This window comes from Paralichthys olivaceus, chromosome 8 (genome assembly GCF_024713975.1).
Source record: "Paralichthys olivaceus isolate ysfri-2021 chromosome 8, ASM2471397v2, whole genome shotgun sequence".
In the NCBI taxonomy this organism is placed as follows: Eukaryota; Metazoa; Chordata; class Actinopteri; order Pleuronectiformes; family Paralichthyidae; genus Paralichthys; species Paralichthys olivaceus.
The window spans coordinates 14,048,510-14,069,803 of record NC_091100.1 but is presented as its reverse complement, the minus strand read 5'-3'; the positions used below and the strand labels follow the sequence as shown (position 1 = coordinate 14,069,803).

The 21,294-nt window shown below is 41.8% G+C and overlaps 2 protein-coding genes across 3 annotated transcripts; both read left to right on the top strand.

Annotated features, from left to right (window-relative positions):
• The first annotated feature begins 764 nt into the window (after positions 1-764).
• On the top strand, positions 765-12,924 carry keap1b (kelch-like ECH-associated protein 1b). Its single transcript, XM_020084284.2, has 7 exons — positions 765-856; positions 4,714-5,854; positions 6,277-6,522; positions 7,599-8,275; positions 9,528-9,733; positions 9,907-10,083; positions 10,686-12,924. The coding sequence occupies exons 2-7, from the start codon at positions 5,549-5,551 to the stop codon at positions 10,961-10,963; spliced, it is 1,890 nt and encodes a 629-aa protein (XP_019939843.1). The 5' UTR covers positions 765-856; positions 4,714-5,548; the 3' UTR covers positions 10,964-12,924.
• A 1,578-nt stretch (positions 12,925-14,502) lies between these two features.
• Positions 14,503-20,552, top strand: LOC109627421 (volume-regulated anion channel subunit LRRC8E). Of its 2 annotated transcripts, none has more exons than XM_020083940.2 (3): positions 14,503-14,591; positions 15,251-15,418; positions 17,174-20,552. In XM_020083940.2, exons 2-3 carry the CDS (start codon positions 15,278-15,280, stop codon positions 19,457-19,459), a joined length of 2,427 nt encoding a protein of 808 aa, XP_019939499.1. In that variant the 5' UTR covers positions 14,503-14,591; positions 15,251-15,277; the 3' UTR covers positions 19,460-20,552. The 2 variants fall into 2 exon arrangements, with proteins under 2 accessions (XP_019939499.1, XP_019939498.1); XM_020083939.2 differs by having other exon boundaries at positions 14,509-14,591; positions 15,222-15,418.
• Positions 20,553-21,294: the final 742 nt, after the last annotated feature.

The window sequence follows — 21,294 nt, the reverse complement described above, 5'->3', positions numbered from 1 at the left end:
ATGCATAAATTGTGGCCCTCTAATGATCCCCTGATTTAGACAAAGACATCTGCCACTTCCACACAGCATATGGATATGGGCCACTTCAGGCCATAATCCGGCACTTCTGGCATTCTTCCACAAAATGGACATAAGCCTAAAGCAGTCCACTTTAAAATGGTAAATGTGGCCCAAATATCCCCAAAAACAAACATGGGACTTGTTTTGCAAACATGCAGTGCTTTGACAAGGTTTATTCTTCATATGAACTAAAAGTGGCCCATGTGGTGAAATGTTAATAGGGCCCATCGAGCACAAAACATATTTGGTTTTCTTTTGGTTGAGATTGCTATGGCTTACCTGTTGTGGCCCAGATCTGGCGAACAGGAGCTCCCATGTGGCAGAGTGACAGTGTGGGCCGAATCTGGGCTGGGTGAACTTTTGAATGTGTCCTTGTACAGCCTGAGGTTGACCTCAATACTACAACACATATTTCCCAACGAGTTGCAAAGTGCAGTGGAGACAGTGTACACGTTTCTCCCGTGGCTGTGTATTTGTTTAACACCAGATTTGATTGATGATAGATGAACAGTGTGTTGCAGACTGTCAGTGACCGGCCTTGTTTTTTTCCTTCACTTTTGGACGCCCCTCCGCAATAAAAGCCCCCTCGCTGTGGACGTTGAGTCACCGCCGTTGCTCCTGCAGCCTACGCGGGAGGCGGACTCTTATTGTGAAAGGGACGAGAGGTCGTCACAATGCTTAGTCATGGTGAGTTACAGCCTCCCCCCCTCCCTCCCTCCCTCCTCCCTCCCTCCCTCCTCTGAGGCTCACAGCTCGACAGTCGGCAGGCGGCAATGGAGGAATCGAACCGGACTGCGTGAGTTTCTTTTTATTACAGGCTTAATTAACCAGTGGTGTTTGTAATGGAGGGGTTTAAAAGCACAACGGGGCCCGGCTAATAGCTGGAAAGTGCCCGCAGAGCGCCCTGTTAGCATGTGCTGTGCTCGGAGCTGCCCTCAGCGCGACTGTCTATTATCGGGAGCCTGTTTCGCTGTCAGCTCAATTTCCCGAAACGTCCAACTCACTGTCTTGTTGTTTGTTTGTCGGGTCTCACTGTTCGTCTCGGAGCGAGCACAGGGACTCAGCCCGCGCGGCTTCAGCCGTGTCACTCGTCATTTTCTGTCCGTGCCGAGGAGGCAGCGGATTATTTTGGATGAAAACAAGCGGCGGCAGCAGAAACGGTCAGTCAGAGAGAAACGCTGCTGCTGCTGCTGCTGCTTTGTGTGTGTGTGTGTGTGTGTGTGTGTGTGTGTGTGTGTGTGTGTGTGTGTGTGTGTGTGTGTGTGTGTGTGTGAGCGTGCAAGCGTGCGTGTGATCGCTCTTCATATTGGGCTGATGGCGCGGAAATCTCATTCCAGCTGGGTTTATATAAAGACTCGCTTCCCCCCCCCCCCCCCCCTTCTGGGTCTTGTTTTGGTACATCCAGTTCCACTGTTCGCTCGGTGAAGAGTTCAGGATGACTCACCGACGAGGGAGACTCTTCGCCAGAAATGCCCACGAAAAACACGCGCAGCACTCCTCGTCCTCGTTTGACTCACCGCACCTAAAGCATCTGAGTTGTAATTCTCCCTCAACTGATCGGCCCCGAGGTTTCAGTCTCTCCAGTGCATTGTGCAATCCCTGCTGAATTGGCATCCGAGGAGGTTCCCAAACGGAGGTGCAGGGTGCATCAAGGGGGCCTCAGTGGTGCTGCAGGGAGTCATCGTCCTGAGGAGCAGTTGGATAAAAACTTTGATCACTTTGGTCCTCTAAGTGTCTGTAAGCCCCGACATTCAAATTCAACTGGAAACAGTGTCATTTACATACTGCTGTTAACCTTGATGTCCTCTGTTATCCTCCTCCGAGTTACTGTTGTGGTAACAGCAGCTATTACGAGATCTTGCAAGTATTTAGAATTGTGTCAGGCCTTTTTGCGGAGGTTCCCTTTCACACATGAGCAACACACAGGGTATTCTCCACTCGGACACGTTCACAACAACACAGAAATCTCTGGAGCGTCCAGGCGAGGGATTGCACATGTTGTGTCCTGACTCTGGCTGCTGTACCACCCTTCACCCGAATCCCCCGGAGGATTGGCCACTGTCGTGAACGCGACTGACATGTGTGAAAGGAAACCTCTGAAGAAAGTTCAGACCCAATTCTGACTTCATGTCTGAAAACGGCCGAACAGACCCGGTGGCTACATTACACATTTATAAACTCCACATGAACCAGGTCAGAACATTAACACAACATTGTAAACTGGATGTCTGGACTGTTGGTGGGACAAAGTTGGAGATTCTCTTTTGACTCTGGGAAATTGCAATAGACATTTTCTTTTGGTTACTAGAGGGGGTAATCTGCAGATAAATCAATTCTGAATTTTATTGTTTGAGTTTAAATCCATTTGAATATAGGGAAATAACTGGATCAATACATTAGCTAATCGTTTAGATCTACATAAATTATAGTCCTCAACAAATATCTTACTCTGCGGTGAAGCTTGGACTATTTAACTTAGCATTAGAAAGGAAATACTTACTGTTTATTTTACAAGTGTGAGATATCATAGGCAGGTACAGCCTGTTTGTCAGTGAGCAGAGTCTCTCAGTCTCTGTGAGCAGGCGAGTTGAGCAATATGTTCTCCTGTGAAACAATTTTACCCAGAAACACAGCAGTAAATCTGTATCGCAGTGTGTTTCATATTACACTAGACTTTAACCGCTGGCTGACTGAGTTGATGAGAAGCTCCATATGACTAATGTCAACCTGTTTTGATAAAAAATTACAAAATGTTTGTTATGTCAAAGCTTTTTAGACATAACAAATATTTTCTTTCCTCATCATTGCTGATATAAAGAATACACAATAATCTACTGGGAAGCAGTACACGGTGGCCTGTCCACTGCATCTTATTACCACATCAGGTTAACCTTTACTTTGTACACAACATATCTTGTATAACTCTGAACACTCACAGTAGCATTGTTGCTGAGTAACTCTGATTCTTCCTGATTAGGCAGCAGACAATTAGTGACTGTCACAGGCAGGTAATATGCTTTGAAGAAGTGGGAGTTAATGTACAGAGAAGTTTTCATTTGGCTGTATCGCTTTGTTATTTTAATGGCTTGCAACAGTGCAACACTTCTTCTCCTTGGACCTGAGCCCCCAAATTCCCAAAAGAAGTATTATTTTGCAAAAGTTTTCTGCATTGCGATCTCCTGCTTGGTTCATCATCTGCTGTTCTTCAAGAGTTCTTAAAGTAAACATAGGCCCGGGGAATAAAACGGTCACAATTATCGCGATGTATGCTTCATCAATTCAAATATAATAAAGAATCAACACACAAGTGATCTACCTCAGAATTTTTAAATGTTTTTCTTCTCAGCTCATTAAGAGAGCACCTTCACTCAGCAGCAAAAATCAGTCATTCAAATTAAGAGAAATAACAATGTGAGATTTATCAGGATATCTATTTTTTGGCCATATCCTCCTGCGCAATGTAAACGTGATGTTTGTTGTTTGAATTGTTGCAAGCTTGTGTTGACAATTTGGCATTCATCTGTTGTTTGTCAGAATTGGGGCTGTTGCACAAACTGTTCCCTCTCTTCCAGCCCCCATCTGAGCCGGTCACAGGACAGAGTAGTCAGTCATGCCGGCCTGCTAATTCAAATCTAATTTGAGTCACTCCATCATTCTTCAAAACAGTCATTACGCCCTCCTTATTCCTCATATACTCACTTTCATTTCCACCCACATTTATTAAGATTTCTAATATTCTTAGTCTGTATCATTGTGTAATGCTTTTAAATTGTTTTTGGGGTTTAGATGTAGAGTTTAAAAAGTTTGTAAAGCTTCATTTCACATGTTGAGGAAAATGAGGTTGAATCATCTAATCAGAGAAGTGTATGAAAAGAGATGAAGGGAAGAGTCTTTTAAATTGTATATATGTGAGAATGAATAAAAGTTGCAAATGCATCATGACAAGGAGGAAACCTTGACCCCAGTGAAGTGCACCGGAGAGAATAGCCCATGCGTGTGAAAGATGATAAATAGAACATGTGTGGATAAACTTTTACTGTGTAAGGTGATTAAGCAAGATAAGTACTGTTGCATAAGACAGTGTATTTGTCAGCATTTTGGAGGTAACTGCAGGATTTATAAAAAAAAACTGCATAACAGCTGTATGTTAACTTTTTTTACACATAGCACCTGTGCTACAGAGGTTCATTTTATTTCTAGCACAGCTTATGTGCAAACATCTCTGAAAACAATCGCAGGTGTACTGCACTTGAATAGCTATGTAACGATCAAATGGCTTGTTGCATTGAAGTCACAAATAACAAACCTCACAAAGTAATATTATTTTTTACTCGTATCATAAATATACATACATTCATACAAAATTATCCCAAGCTCATTTGTTCGGGGTTAAAACTGCAACGCTCATATCACAGTCCACACACACAACTGACTGTGTTCCAAACACATGCACGTTCACAAAACTGTATCGTACAGGCGCCACAACAATAAATTCATTCATGGCGCAGGCATTTCTTTTAGCATGTAGGGGGTGTATATGTTGTACTGTGCAGCCCTGAATATGAAAAGCAGTTTTAAACACCCTATTTAAATGTATAATCGATATATAAAGCTACTACCTCACTGTATGTCTCTCTCCCTCTTTCCTTGCAGTTGACAGCTGAGCCACTGGCTTCCAAGTAAACACAGCAGCGCAACTGAATTCCTGAAACTGGAAACTTCAAGGAAGACGTCTCTGCAGAAAGCCACCAAACACTCCTCTCTTTCCACTGCGAGGGCTGATTTAATAGTTACCTCTTTAAAATGAGGATGTAACTCAGCCTTCGTCTTTTTTTCTTAAGAGAAATCAATATGCAGGATAGACTCGCCCCAGTGGTGAATCTCACAAGCGTTCACATTCATCGTCAGATATGTTTATTCTATAACTTGGTGGATATCTGAGCAATTAAAAACAAAATAGGCGACTAAAACTCCCCAAAATATGTTTCACTCAGATACACTTATTGAATATAGACTGGTTTTATTGTGAGGGTTGATTGACAAGTTTCTGTCACCATCCCCATGAGCTTAAAGGAAAACACTGATAGAGATTCCTTTCATTTCTTCTTCTACTTTTTCAGTTATCACTGTCACAAAAATATTCTGTGCCGTCAGTAACGTCAGACACAACCCAGAGGAATTTTGAACTCAGACGTTATGATGATGATGTTGGGACATCAACGTGTTACAGTGCACTCAGCCTTGACTGGAAGCTCACGTAGGACTCTCGTTATGCCATAATGAGGACTATGGCTGAACAGATCAACTGAACCCTCATGTCTAAATAAATCCGATTTAAAAGTGAACTCTTCCACACAAACAATCAGGCGAACCCAGAAGAGCGTTTCTTTTAATTTACCCATGCCTGCGTGTGGTGCAAGGATGCCCCATAACTGTGTCTGCTGTTCCTGAGAGAGACCAAGACCAGGAGGAGGAGAAAGGGTAGGAAATGACAGAGTGCCTGACAGAATGCAAAGCGCTGGTGACTCCGTCCACGCGCAACGGCCACCACGTCTTCAGCTACACGCTAGAGAGCCACACGGCGGCAGCCTTCGCCATCATGAACGAGCTGCGCCTGGAGCGACAGCTGTGCGACGTCACGCTGCGTGTGCGCTACAAAGACCTGGAGGCTGTGGACTTCGAGGCTCACAAGGTGGTGCTGGCCTCCTCGTCCCCAGTCTTCAGGGCCATGTTCACCAACGGCCTGAAGGAGTGTGGTATGGAGTTGGTGCCCATTGAAGGGATTCACCCCAGGGTAAGTCAGTTCATTTTACTTTATTTGATTTGTCATATTATTTCAGTCACCACCACCCTACTAGCAGGCCTCAGGGTCACATTACAGAGAAGATATCTTAAAACTTTTATGTCTAACATTTAATACCATAAATCATCAATTATTTTCAAGTATATCGAATTAATAAAAATAAAAACGTCAGCAAATTGCATTTTTATTTGCTCTGTTTAATTTTGAGCTTGAGCAATTTATCGGTTGACCAATCATATCAGTTAATATGTTAAAAGTGGTAGAACTGAATAAAATGCATCAGAGCCTTGTTTTCCCTTTTCTCTCCCAGTAACTTCCTATTTTATCCTCATTTCCTTCTACCTGTCTTCCACCCCCCCCCCCCCCCCCCCCCCCCCCCCCCCCAAATCCCTTTGCCCCCTTCACCCACTCAGGTTATGGACAGACTGATAGAGTTTGCCTACACAGCCAGCATCTCTGTGGGAGAGAAGTGTGTGATCCATGTAATGAACGGAGCCGTCATGTACCAGATCGACAGCGTGGTCAAGGCCTGTTGCGACTTCTTGGTCCAGCAACTCGACCCCAGCAACGCTATCGGCTTCGCCAGCTTTGCAGAACAGATTGGCTGCACAGAGCTCTACCAGAAGGCCAGAGAGTACATCTACATGAACTTCAGCCAGGTGACGATCAGCACTTATAAAGAAAGCTCCACTGGTTTTTATGTAAACATTACCTTCATCTGTATCAGTGTATGTAGCTGTGTTATATCCGGTTTTGACCACAATCAGAAAGAAAAAAACTGGTTTTACTTAATTCGAGGAAATTCACTATTTATAGCCATATTTGTACTGGGGGACTTTACTATAAAGAAGTTTTCCATGATGTAATCAGAACTTGTTTCACTTGTTTCTTTTTTTACTCACCTCAGCCATGATTTTCATGAATGTAGGCTTTGACTCACGAGCGCTGTATGGGTTTACATGTGGTTTGAGAAAACTTGATTGCCAAATATGACGTAGTAGAAGTACGGTGCAGCAGAAAAGACATAAAACTGCACTTGAAATCGATTTCTGACAGACAGCGACAGGTCAGGAAGATCAAGTGTCAGAGAAGTGTTTTGAAAACTATTTGTGTTTCTCGTAGAGTGATGCATACACACTCCTCCAAAGATTTGGTTTGAAATGTAGTATGACTGTTAAAGCAGGAAGTCAGATTTTCCTAGGTATGTAGTTTGTGAGCTTTTTTTACTTTAGTTAAGTCTTCAACACAAAGTTGATGTTTGACCAGTTTCGGATTTGTTCAAACAGTTTTCTGTCAGTGTTAACTTACAGTTATGTTTGTGTGTGATGTGAAAATGAGCAAGGCGACAAGAACTTTTTTCTCCCTGTTACCTGATATATAATTTTTTTCTAATGGCCATGTTATCTTCACAGCGAGCTCAAAAACAGCATTGAGAGGGATGACAGGGATGAGTAATTCAGGCCGTCTTATCTTGTCTTGTCCTCTGACAAACAGTTTGCTGTTTGATTCAACAGTCAGTCTGAGTCAGAGGGTAGTGGAAGAAAAAGTAGGATATTAAATTCAATAGATCCAGATTATTATTTGGATGCACACCACATTGCATACACTCATATTTATCAGTCATTATCAGATATGACTCAGACACTTCTTTGTGTTTGAGGATTGATCACAGCTCTGCACTTGTGTAGAAAAAAAACAACTGATTAAAGGTTTTTATTCCCACTCCTGCCTCCAGGTTGCGACCCAGGAGGAGTTCTTCAATTTGTCCCACTGTCAGCTGGTCACCCTCATCAGCCGTGATGAGCTGAATGTGCGCTGCGAGTCTGAAGTCTTCCAGGCATGTGTAGCCTGGGTGCGCTACGACCGGGAGAACCGGCGACCATATGTCCAGGCCTTACTCCAGGCTGTCCGCTGCCATTCCCTCACCCCCAACTTCCTGCAGGCCCAGCTCCAGTCTCTGGATTGGGACCCCCAGTGCAAAGACTACCTGGCCCAGATCTTCCAGGACCTCACCCTCCACAAGCCCACCAAAGTCATTTCTTGCAGAACTCCCAAGGTGCCGCAGCTCATCTACACAGCCGGAGGCTATTTCCGTCAGTCTCTCAGCTACCTAGAGGCCTACAATCCCTGTACGGGAAGCTGGCTGAGGCTGGCTGACCTGCAGGTGCCCCGAAGTGGCCTGGCCGCCTGTGTGATCAGTGGGCTTTTCTACGCTGTGGGTGGAAGAAACAATGCGCCTGATGGCAACATGGATTCAAATGCATTGGACTGCTACAATCCCATGAACAACTGCTGGCTGCCATGCGCACCGATGAGCGTGCCAAGGAACCGAATCGGAGTTGGCGTCATCGATGGCATGATATATGCAGTTGGTGGATCACATGGGTGCATTCATCATAATAGTGTAGAAAGGTAAGAGCGTTTCATGAGAAAGGCTGACATTATTTAATACTGCTAAACGAAAGTGTAAGAGACCAAGTCCAATGCTGCATTCATCCTACAAATATAACCTGTAATACCACAACCTACATCTACTTTCAATGTATTTTTAACGCCCATTGATTTAACTCCTTAAAACTAAATGCCCAAAAATCAATAGAATATATATCTCTGCAACTTAAGGCAACACTCTTGTTTAAATGTGTTTGAATGGGTGAATATCAATTGTACTGTTAAGAGCTTTGAGTGGTTAAGACAAGAAAAGCTCTATATAGATGCAGTGCATTCACCTGTGGTCAGGTGACTTCCTGGAAAGAAATGGTTTTCTTCCACTTCCTGTAATCTATTTTAGTTTCTATTTTAGTTTCCTTCAACTACTAAAATAGAAGCAACTGATGTCATGGCTGAAGTTTTTCTCTTACACTCGCTGTTTAAACAGTCACACCTAATGTATTGGATACAAAACCTTGAGTTACTCATTCACTCTTCACAAGATTATACAGTTTATTATTCACAACTGTAAAATAGCATTTTAGTTTTTTCAGTTTCCTCTCTACACTGAAAAAGAATAACAGGCTGGATGCCGATCAACAGGTCCCACCAATAAGCACCCAGTATATTTTTAACACAGTTAAAAAAATTAACCCTGACTCTGGTTTTGTCTTCAGATGATGCAGACAACAGTGACAAATAAAAATGATTAACCAGGTTAACCACAATGCCTGACTGTAAGAAAGAACGTGCCCAACCTGTCTTATTGCCCATGATGGGACTCAGTGGCGCACACACTCTGAAAACGGACACAAATGACTGCTGCACAGAAAAACCGGAAAGTGAACCTTTGGCAAATTGGAAAACTAGGACACTCATAGTGCACAGCTCCACCCAGGCCCAACAGTCCCAGTATATTTAAATTCACTAGATCCAGATTTTTATTTTGATCTGCACCAAATTGCACACACTTCCTAAATATGCCTGATTTCATTATGGCGCATTAATTATTCTCTGAAATCAATGAAAAGGTTGAAACACACCCTATCGCACTATGATCCAGATGTGGACCAAAATTGAATGAGTTCTCTCGTGACCCATGTCGCTCCACCAGTGTTGTGATAACCTGTTTAGTCGTTTTAGCTTAATCATGCTAACAAACAAACTAAGAGAGAAACACGGATGAGAACATAACCGCCTTGATAAACTGATTTGTGCTGGTTTTTCTCTGTAGGTATGATCCAGAAAGGGACCAGTGGCAGCTGGTAGCCCCCATGTTGACGCGGCGTATCGGTGTGGGTGTAGCCGTCATCAACCGGCTACTTTACGCTGTGGGGGGGTTTGATGGGACCAGCCGGCTCAGCTCCTGTGAATGCTACAACCCAGAGCAGGACGAATGGAAAACCATGGCTGCTATGAACACTGTGCGCTCAGGGGCTGGTGAGTAAGAAATTGAAATCCACTTTCCAATTAAAATCGGAAAGTTAAAGCTAAACGTCCAAACAATCTTACTGATATTTAAAATCAAATGTTTTTCTGTATCACATGTGGTATCATTTAGAAGTTTTGCTTATGCTCATGTCTAGATAAATCTAATGTGAATAAACTTTTAGGTGTGTGTTCACTGGGGAATCACATCTTTGTGATGGGTGGCTACGATGGCACCAACCAGCTTAACACAGTGGAGCGCTATGATGTGGAAAATGATACGTGGAGCTTTGCTGCCTCTATGAGGCACCGGCGCAGTGCTCTGGGAGTCACCGCTTTGCATGGACACATCTACGTATTGGGTGAGTAGGAGTCAAAGCAACAGAAAGTCATGAATACATTTCACTATGGTTATTGTATAGTTATGCTGCCAACCCTATTTAATCGACAGTCAGAGCCACTGATACATCTGATCATTTTCATCTCATAAATAAATATCATTTGAGTTTCTGGCTTGTAACACACAACATTGCAATGTTAGCTGTCTATGAAATGCCAAACAGAAGTACACAGGAAATTAACTCTACAGCCAGAACACGACCAGGTTGTCCAGCTGCCTTTGTCTCCTCTCCTCAGGCTCGTTTTTACATTGTCAGTCAGAATTCTAATGCTCAATTAGACTGCCTGGTGCCTGTGCTGCCGCCTGAAAAGTCGAGCTTTTTACTCAACTTCTACTGCACGCAGCGCATAAAAGTGAAGCAACAGAACCACAATGAGTATGGCAATGCAGGACATCACCCAAAGGGTTTCCAAAAGAAGCCACGGTCCTCGCATTAGCACATATGAAGCAGTCATTATTAATGACATGCTTCATGTTTGTCATGTTTGAGAATGAAAGTGGAGAATAAGGTCTTAGAATAATTATATTGAACAAATGAGAAAAATGTCAATTTTGTGTTCGCAGGAGGTTACGACGGCAACACTTTCCTGGACAGCGTGGAGTGTTACGACCCAGAGAAGGACACGTGGTCGGAGGTGACGCACATGACGTCAGGGCGGAGCGGTGTAGGCGTGGCCATTACCATGGAGCCGTGCCAGAAAGAAGTGCCATCGTGTCTGGGGTCTGAGAGGGAGAACGGTGCTGCTTCACCGGCCTATCAGTCAGCCAACTCCAGTATTGGTGTTCACCACAGTCAGCGGCACAACGGGCCCTTCGGCAAAGGCCCTGAAGCTCATTGCTAGGCCCTGTCACACATGCACATTTACAAACAAGCACCCTGAAACTCAACACTGTCTTCCCGAATCAAAATAAGACCTCTCACAACTGATTAGAGACAGAGGTGAGCTGAAACTTCTGAATGCTACCTCACTGGTTGTAGATATCACACTTGATGTGAATTAAAAAAAAAAAAAAAAAACTAACTCTTTTGATAAGGTGACAAAAAAAGAAAGTGAGTTGAGTAGCTCTGTTGGATTGTCTGAACCATGTACGACTCCTGGTCTTTCAGACAAGTTTCCAAGATGTGATGTTTGATTAATTTGTTTGTGGTGAATTGTGTTTTCGCCAAATCTGACTTGGACCTCAGTCAGTCTGTGTGTTAGCATTTAGCTTTTGTAGTCCTCAGTCGGACCATCATCTCCCAGGTTTGAGCCGCGGGAGGAAAGGGCTGCAGACTAAAAGGGCCAATAACTGGCTCATAGAGTCATCAGGGGAAAGGTTTGTAATATTTAATCTGAGGGGAAGAAAGAAATTTAAATGATCCCATTGGGTAATATAAACAGCATTTGTCAGTCAGTGTGGGCAGTAGAGTTCAAAGTGCCATTACAATTGCTGCAGGCAGTATGCCATCTGTATTCTGTCGAAAAGTGCTTGTGTTGGAAAGGCACAGTCACTGTGTGGTTCGAAGACATTAACAGACGGTCACAAGAATTTGCTTATACCAGACAAAAGGCCTCATGCAAGAGTATTTTGGTTTACTTATGTTTCAAGTCATTGTTCATTTAAACCTGATTCGTGCCACCTCTTCATGAGGACAAACAGATTTGGGAGGCAACTGAAATTATGGCAGTAAAATCTTAAAACAAACATACCTTGTCCATCAGTCCCCTTAAAGAACCATGTGAAAAACATCTTGCAATGTTAAAGAGAGGGACATTTCTCAATCTGCCCCAAAATTAAATGGTTCCTCCAGGACCAATTATAGTGTTTTCTTGCTTACATACAAACCAACAAACACACAGGGGGAAACATTACTTCCTTAGTTGAGTTGATTAAAAAAAAATTTTTTTTAAGGCCTAATACATTTCCTGCACATGCCATTTAGGAACACATCCAATTGTTAATATTACTGGTTCTTGCACGAGGCCTCAAATTTAAGTGTCCATACAGGAGAAGCAGCACTTTACAGTAACTGCATAGTAACTAACGTGTCCTTTGATTAAAAGCCACTGGTGGGTTGGTAAAATGTGAAAATATTAGAAAAAAGATGTTAGAAACATATTGAGAGAATTATCTTTGTCTGGTGTAATTGGTTTGTGGCGTGCCAAGAAAATGGAGAAATGGGATTTTGTGTTTAGAGGAAACAGAATACTGTAGCATCAAAAGAACTTGGATTAAAAATGTCACTGAATGTGTTTTCTAAAAACACTAATTACTGACAGGCTTGAGAACCTGTCTCTACAGTCGACCCTTTGGTTTTCACATCCACCAGACCTCAGAAACAGAAGCGACCATGTTGGTGCATTAGTGTTCAATTATTGTACACTAATGACAACAGCTTACTTAAAGAAGTGTATTTGTAACAGCAATTTAAGCTGCAAAGGTTTTTAAGTGATATTTTGTACATTGATACTCTTAAGAAGTCTTGTACAGAATTTGCGTTCACTTTTTTTATTTATTTGTTCTGATTCTTTGGGTTTTCTCATTCCTCTAAACTGACATCAGCTTTGTATTGAATCGGACCCCGGTGTTGTGTTTTTTAAACAACTAGCATGCATTGTAACTGAGTAGGAATGCCTGTCAATGCTAATTTTGAATGTTTGTAAAAAAGAGAAAAAAAATGTTTTGCTTCACTTTAAAAGGGACTTTGTTTCCTGTTGGTCAGTAGTTGGAATGGAAATTAGAATATTTAAGGTCTGCTTTGTACATTTTTTTCCCAGCAAAATGTCCTGTACATTGTAAAGTAAAATATATGTTTATTGCACTGACGTAGTCCTGTAATCTTTTGATGGTTCTGATCTGTAAACATCTCTTGTTTTGACATTTAGCCTCTAAATGGAATATTTGTTTTAATGTAAAACGTCGATCTGATTTAGGGTTTCAAAGCAGCAGTCACCAATAGAGGGAGCTAAAGTTCTAAATACTGAAGAAAACCTCATTAGATACAGGTCAATGTTACACATTGAAGTTTCACTGCAGATGTCCATTAGCCAACTCACATATTTCTTTGGGTTTTTACTTTTGTAACTGCCATTTTGACTGGGCGGTATTTCTACAAATATTATAAATCATGATAAATGTCACATTATTATTTCTGTTAGGTTCAAAGACTAATTTCTGCTCCAGAGTGAAGGTTGTAGTTTAAAACTCTTCTTTATGTGCAGAGAATGACAAAGACGTGACAAACAGAAACATACTTGTTATGAAAGCATAAAGCATATCTATTGTACACCACATGTGTAGAATGGTTGTCCACTAACCAAAAGGTTGTTGGTTAGATCCCCTCAGTCCACAAAAGTCTAAGCAATGCATCAATATATATTGCACTTTTGTTAAATTGCTGTTGAGGAAAATCATATTGCAATAATTATTGATTTTGTTTTATTGCCCAGGCCTATGTGCCATTAATCGACCACCCAAGATGGCGTCCAACACACCTCATTTCCTCACTGTACCTGACAGGTGCATGAGATAGACCATTATTAAATCAGCCAAGAGGAAAACTTCCCTGATTATGTGGATATACAAGAGCGTCAAGACCTAATCCTGCCAAACTTAGAAAAGGCCACAGCAGCTCACAACAAAGGAAACCTCCATGAGCTGCAGTAATAGCTGTGTCCTTGAAGGGAAGCAAGGTTTAGTCATTTTGAATGACTTTTTTTAAATGCATGCCTTGCACTGAATTACACAAGTCAACTACTTTTATAAAGCTCCATCCTTATTCCACCAGACAACAAACATATTATTTAACAACAGAATTACAGGACACCTCAACCATTAGACCAGTACTGCCTGTGATTTAGTATGCGATTACATTAAAAAATATATATATATATATTTTTAAGAACAATTAAATTCAAAATACTTTAAAAATCGAAATAGATACAATACCAATATTTTATAAATATAAATAAATATATTATACATAAAATATTAAAATACTTTAAATAATACTCATCTCTCAACAGGAATAATTCAAGGCGAGCAGGGGAGCAAAGCAAAGGGCACACACAATTCATCAACACACATAAAAGACAAGACTAAATACTAACAAAGCAAAATCACAAACAAACTAAGAGAAATACAAAAAATGTTACATTAGAAAATGAGAGGGATTAGAAAAGGATGAGGTTGAGCAGTTTGTACCTGTGTTTTGAAAGGTGCTCTATATTACTATTATTATTATTATTATTATTATTATTGCTTAACGGTCAACATAATCTATTTTCCAATTTGTTTCTAATCGTTGGTAAAGTTTGCTGTCACAGGTACCGAACCGGACCTTCAACGACACTGTGTTTTACTTTGAAAATCTCGATGTGCGGAGTTGTTTCTCGGTAACTTGACACCGGTGAGCTCGTGTTCAACCATTAGAAGTAAAGTTCCGATCCTGATCCTGACCGGACACCTGAGGATCTTCTCCGGGCTCAGGTGAGTTGAATTTACCTGCTTAAAGCAGAAAACCACAATATGTGTGTTTCCTGTCCTGTCTGTGCTGACACCTGAGAGATAAACTTTATATGACCAAAATATATAGAGAAATGAATGAACTATCGAACATGTGACTTTTATTTCACATGTATGAAGTCCAGTGTGTTTCATGGTATGACGTTAAAATGTAGAAACATGATTATAAAGTTAACTGCACTGGTTTGTTTATCTGTTGTGTCACTTTTAAACAATTCATATCATAATTTAAACTACTACTTTGATCATTTTGATGTCATTACATTTTTAAAGAGTTTAAACATATATAGGATTTGGTTTTTACTACATAACTTAGTATCTATCAGGGGAAAAAAACCTAAAAGCGTTTTCCTGAATAGACGTTCTGCTCAGTTTCAGTCAGACTTTGTTGTCAAACTAGTTTATCCACTTTGAACCCTCCCTGCTGCTCATGTGTTTCAGGCCATAGATACCTGAAGCCTGTAGTCGCTGTGTACATAATGAACCCAAACACTGCTGACACATACTCTGCCTCTGTGTGCCATATGACTTTAAAGCTTTTGACAAGATGTTCTCCAGAGGCTGCACTGTGTTAAAAGCCTAATTTCGCCTCAGTATTCACAGACCCCCGTTTCTCTCGTCAGCGTGGAGCAGCAGCCGCAGCAGCCAGGATGATCCCGGTGGGTGAACTGAAAAACCTCGGCACAGAGCAGAACTCAAAGTTTCGGGTGCTGAAGCCGTGGTGGGATGTTTTCTCAGAGTACCTGTGCATTGCCATGCTGATGATCGGAGTCTTTGGTTGCACCCTGCAGGTGAGGCATCTACAAACCAGCTCCTGTGATCATATGCTCTTAAATGTTTAGTTTAGTAACAGGATCATTATTAACCACACACAGCCTGACCTGCCATGCAGTTAGGGACTGGCATCATGTGCATCTCCTGAACTATGTGTAAACAACAAACTCTTGACCTCCACGTCAGGTGAAAACACAGACAGACTGAGCTAACTTGGCTCTCCTGACCCACTTACTGTACATTCAGATCTCTAACTTGCTGCTTAATGTGTCTCTCACCACCTGCTTATTATTTCTGTCACGTTAATATAGCACAGAAGAAAAGCGTAACAGGATTAAGACTTGACATCTTCTGTTACTCTGTTTCATCAACACTCTGTCTCAGTGAGGAAGGTGTGTGTGTTGCTCAAGTAAAGACCCTAACTTTACTCAGGCAAAGGTCTAGTACAAAGGAATCATCTATACAGGACAAGTTTAACCCTGAGTCAAGAATGTAAAATCATTGGATTACAAACAGGCACAACAAATTCCACTGGATCAGAAGATGAACTGTCGCTGATAGAAAACACAAAAGTTGTTCAGATTCATCCTCTGAAGACCTGTGACTGTACAAAGTTTTATTGTAATCCATCCAAAGTGAGGACTGTTATTGCCATACCAATAACATGGTTAAAAAACACAGTATATAATAAGTAATAATAAGTTTCTACAACAGCTTCAGGACTCATTGGTACATGTTCTTAGCATCTCTATATCTCTACTCTATCCTCTGTTTGCATATAGTTTACACTCAAATGTAACTGTAAGGATTTGTAAATTGCAAGTTACAATAGATTTTCTGTACATTTCCATGAATCTATTTCAAAACTCCTTTCTTAAAGGTTCGGTGTGTAGAATAAAGGCTTTTTCTCAGGAGCTAGATTTAAGAGGTATGAGAAAATAGTCTAAATCTCAAAATAATCTTAAATTAAAGGTTCAGTGTGTAGAATCTAGTGACATCTAGTGGTGAAGTTGCATGTTGCAGCTGAATAATCATCACCTCACCCTCCCCTTCCAAACATGAGAGAGAACCTGTGGCAGCCTTCTGTTGTTATAGAAACTCAAAAGATGTTTAGTTTGTCCAGGTTGGACTACTGTAAAAAACATGGCAGCCTTCGTAGGGTGGACCTGCTCCCAATGTAAATATAAAGTATTTAAATATAAAGGACTTATTCAAGAGTAAAGACAACAACAATTTGTACAAACACACTAGTGAAAACATCCCTAGGATTATTTGATACTCAATTTCTGCCAATAGATTATTTCACCTAAATTTTACACACTGGACCTTTAAAGGAGAGATGTTATGTTTAATTTATTACTTGAAAAGGTTTACATGCTCTAATGTAAATCCACTTTCCTCACACTGTCCATTGCTGCAGCTCCTCTTTTCAGCCTCTGCCTGAAATGCTTGGTTTTACTTCCTGTCCCTTCTCATTTGTGATTGGTCCATTACAATAAGGAAATGCTGGCCTCCACTCTTGCTTTACCTGACTTTGTTTGGGGGCATGCCAGATTAGCAGTTAGGTGTGCATTATGCAAACATGTGGCATCACAATGGCCTCACATGTGAAAGTATCGGCCAGAATACTGACGGGTCATCTAAGCTGCAGTGTTTTCTGTGGGGGAGAGGACACTTGTTGTTGTCCACTTATGCATATTTCTAATTTCATGGTACAATTATAGATACTTGCTGTCTGCCCCCTTATTAATTCATGCATCTTTTCTCCACAGCTCACTCAAGACAAGATTTCATGCCTGCCCAGTCACTTCACCAGCCCAACGCCAGAGGCAATCGACTGCAGCCACATCCGCACATACGCAGAGAATGAGACATGGGAGCACACACTGGTCAAACCTGCAAGTCCCATCATTCGGGAGGTGACCGGCCGCAAGAACAACCTGGATATCCATCAGTATTTGTTTGTTAATCACTATTGCTACGAGAGGTTTGTCCACTGGTACGCAAAGTACTTCCCCTACCTCGTGGTGATCCACACTGTGATCTTCATGGTTGCGAGCAGCTTCTGGTTTAAGTTCCCTGGTACATCTTCTAAGATTGATCTCTTTGTGACCATCCTCGTGAAGTGCTTTGACTCCCCGTGGACCACGAGGGCCCTGAGTGAAGTGTCGGAGGAGAGAGGTGAGGAGAAGCTGGTCAATTGGAGGAAGAACACCACCTCAAAGGAACATGCAGAGCGACAAGCAGCTGAGGAGGAGACCACAGGGCTTCTACGCTCCTCCTCTGTCAAGTCTAATCCAGAAAAGAAAACCCCAGAGTCTCCGTCTACCGCCTCCGTCCTGGACAAGAAAGAGGGCGAGCAGGCCAAAGCTCTATTTGAAAAGGTGAAGAAGTTGAGAACTCATGTAGAGGAGGCAGACCTCTTGTATGTCATGTATGTGCTACAGACATCGCTCAAGGTCTTTAAGTTCCTTTTGATCATTATCTACACTGCAGTGATGGCACCAAATATTGAGATTATAGTGCGCTGTTATGTTCCTCCTGATCTGACTGGTTTTGATATTTATTGCTGTAACCATAACAAAGCCCATCTTTTCTCCAAGCTTTCCTATTGCTACATCTGCTTTGTGGGAGTTTATGGTCTCCTGTGCATCTATTCCCTCTACTGGCTTTTCCACCGGCCTCTCAAAGTGTACTCCTTTGAGCATGTCAGACTAGAGACAGGTATTAACGACATACCAGATGTTATGAATGACTTTGCGTTCCTCCTGCACCTTGTGGACCAGTATGATTCCCTCTACTCTAAGAGATTTGCCGTATTTCTTTCTGAGGTCAGTGAGAGTCATCTCTATCAACTCAACCTCAACCACGAGTGGACCGCCAAAAAGCTGCGCGCCCGTCTTGCCAAAAACACAAGTAACCTGTTGGAGCTGCACCTGTCAATGTTGCAAGGGCTTCCTGACACCGTGTTTGAGCTGTCTGAGGTGGAATCGCTCAAACTGGAGCAAGTTAAAAATGTTACCATCCCACTGAGTGTGGCAAAGCTAGACTCTCTCCGGGAGTTGTCGCTGATCTACTGCCCTGCAAAGCTCCAGCTGCCAGCCCTTAACCACCTCAAGGAACATTTGAAGGTCCTTCGTCTATCTTTTGAAAATTTAGAAGAGGTACCTTTGTGGATGTACACCCTGAGTGGCCTGGAGGAGTTACATCTGAACAGTCCCCTTACTGAGGCGTCCAGAAGTGCCACTCTGGACTCCCTTCGAGACCTTCGAGCTCTGAGAGTCCTCACTTTCCGTTCCAACCTTTCAAAGATCCCACCCAGTGTAGGGGATGTAGCAGCACAGCTGCAGAGGTTGTGCATCTATAATGAAGGTGTCAGACTACAGGCGTTCAGCAGCCTTAAGAAATTACTTAACCTGGTTTCATTGGAGTTAGTGGGCTGTGAGTTGGAGCGCATCCCAAGTGCTGTCTTCAGCCTGAACAATCTACAGGAGTTGGACCTGAAAGACAATAAACTGACCACTGTGGAGGAGATACTGAGCTTACAGCACTGTCGCCGACTAGTGACCCTGCGACTCTGGCACAACAAAATCACTTACATCCCTGATCACATCAGTAAATTGCACTCCCTAGAGATGATAGACATCAGCTGGAACAAGCTGAGGAAGCTTCCCTCTCGACTGTTTTATTGCACCAAGCTCAGGCACATAGACGTTTCCCACAACCAGCTGACCTCTCTGCCTCCTGAGGTGGGCATCCCACAAGGCCTCCAGTTCTTTTCTGCTGCTTTCAACTCTTTAGAGATGGTGCCAGAGGAGCTGTTCTCCTGTAAAAAGCTAAAGACACTGGCTCTTGGAAACAACTGCCTGTCATATCTAAGCCCTAGCGTGGCCAACCTGGCTCAGCTGGTCCGGCTGGAAATTAAGGGGAATCGTCTGGGGTCTCTTCCTCTGGAGATAGCAGACTGTCCCCACCTGAATGTCAGTGGGTTGATAGTAGAGGACAACCTGCTGGATCTGCTGCCACCAGATATACTAAGCAGACAGGCAAAGAGCTAAGTTTGTAAAGCTAATGGACGCATCTTCTCTCAGTGGAGTGTTATGGTCCATAAATGGGCTGACTTGTGCGAAGGTAATGAAAAATTAGCAGTGTGTTGATCTGTAGCACTAGAGGGAATCTTATCCTGTCCAGGATTTCTTCCACTCTGCTGATTGGCTTCTCAGAGTTTTCTTTACACTAGAATTTGATCACAAATGTCAGATATTGTGTAGGCTTATGTGTAAGCCACTTAAGTTCCCTTGTGGATCTCAATTTCAAGAATCTCATTATCTGAGACATAAAAATAAGCGCATTTGTCGATCAGGCTGAGACGAGGAAGGCTTTTTCTCAGGAGCTAAATTTAAGAGGTATGAGAAAATAGTCTAAATGAGATTTAGATTGACCTTGAATTAAAGGTTCAGCATGTAGAATTAATTTACTTCTAGTGGTGAAGTTACATGTTGCAGCTGAATACCCCTCACCTCATCCCCCCAATTCCAAACATTAGAGAGAACCTGTGGCAGCCTTCAGTTGTCATAAAAACTCACAAGGTGTTTAGTTTGTCCAGTTTGGACGACTGTTAAAAACATGGTGGCCTCCATAGAGAGGACATGCTTCCGACGTAAATATAAATTATTTAAATGTAAGGGTCCATTCTAGGCTAAACAAGACATCAATTTGTACAATTTAGATTATTACACATTAGTGAAAACCTCACTAGGATTATTGAATATTAAATTTCGGCCAATAGATCCCCTTTACCTAAATCTTACACACTGAACCTTTAACATTGAACTTTTGGAGCTCAGTTATGTTTAGGATAAACAACCATCACCAAATTCACAAGTGAAAAAAAGAAAGTTTTTTATAACATGTATGTTCCAATTTACGTCAGAGTGTCAACATGCATATTTCTAAAATTTTTGTATGCATTTTCTAAAAAATACATTGAAGTATTTTGGTAAGTTCATATTTGTCCTGTAGATACCTCACTGTATTTATTTATTTTGAATGGTGCATATTGCACATTTTTGTAAACTTTATTATAAATACAGGGTCAGACTGCTGTTATGTGTACTTATACTTATACTTAGCATTAATAAAAGAAAGACCTTGTAATTGTCATGAGCCAACGTTTATTCACATTTTTATTTAGTGGGTTTCCTCGGAGCCAGAGATTAGTAACCGTGCTGTATCCTGTTAAACAGGTTCATACAGCATGGAGAGTTTGTTTCCCACAGTGTGGTGGCTCATGTTGCTCCCTTTCAGTTGCCAAACAAGCAAAGGAAGAAAAAAGCCTTTCAGCAGCAGAATAATAAGTGTCCACTCCTCTGTTTTTGTATTCTGTTAAACTGGGAGGAACGACTGAATTCAAACAGAAGAGTATTATTGAGGTAAAAGTCAAATCCACATAATATTCAGTATGAAAGCAGGTTCGAGTAAATAATCATATAGAGCAAGAGAAAAGACAAAACATCGGTTTTAAAATGTTTTACAATAATGTCTGTGGTGAGTTTAGTTCAACATTCACCTCTGAACAGACAGAAACAAGATTTTAAAAGTTTCTGTAGCTAGAGTGAAGGTACCTGTGTTTAGTTTGAGTAGTTTTGGGATTTAAAATGCTCTAGGTTTAATATATTTTACTTAGTATTTGCTCTCTCACACAAAGATATACTATCATTTTTTCCTTCCCTCTATGCTCATACGAGCAGTACCTCTGTCTCAGACACAGATGTGCATTTCTGGGTTTCTAACTCGTTCACCTCTCTGTCTGAGCTGCACTGCCGTCGTGTCCTGGCTTGTACGGTAATAAAATAGGATCCTGTCAGCCGGTTTTAAAACATACCACAGTAAT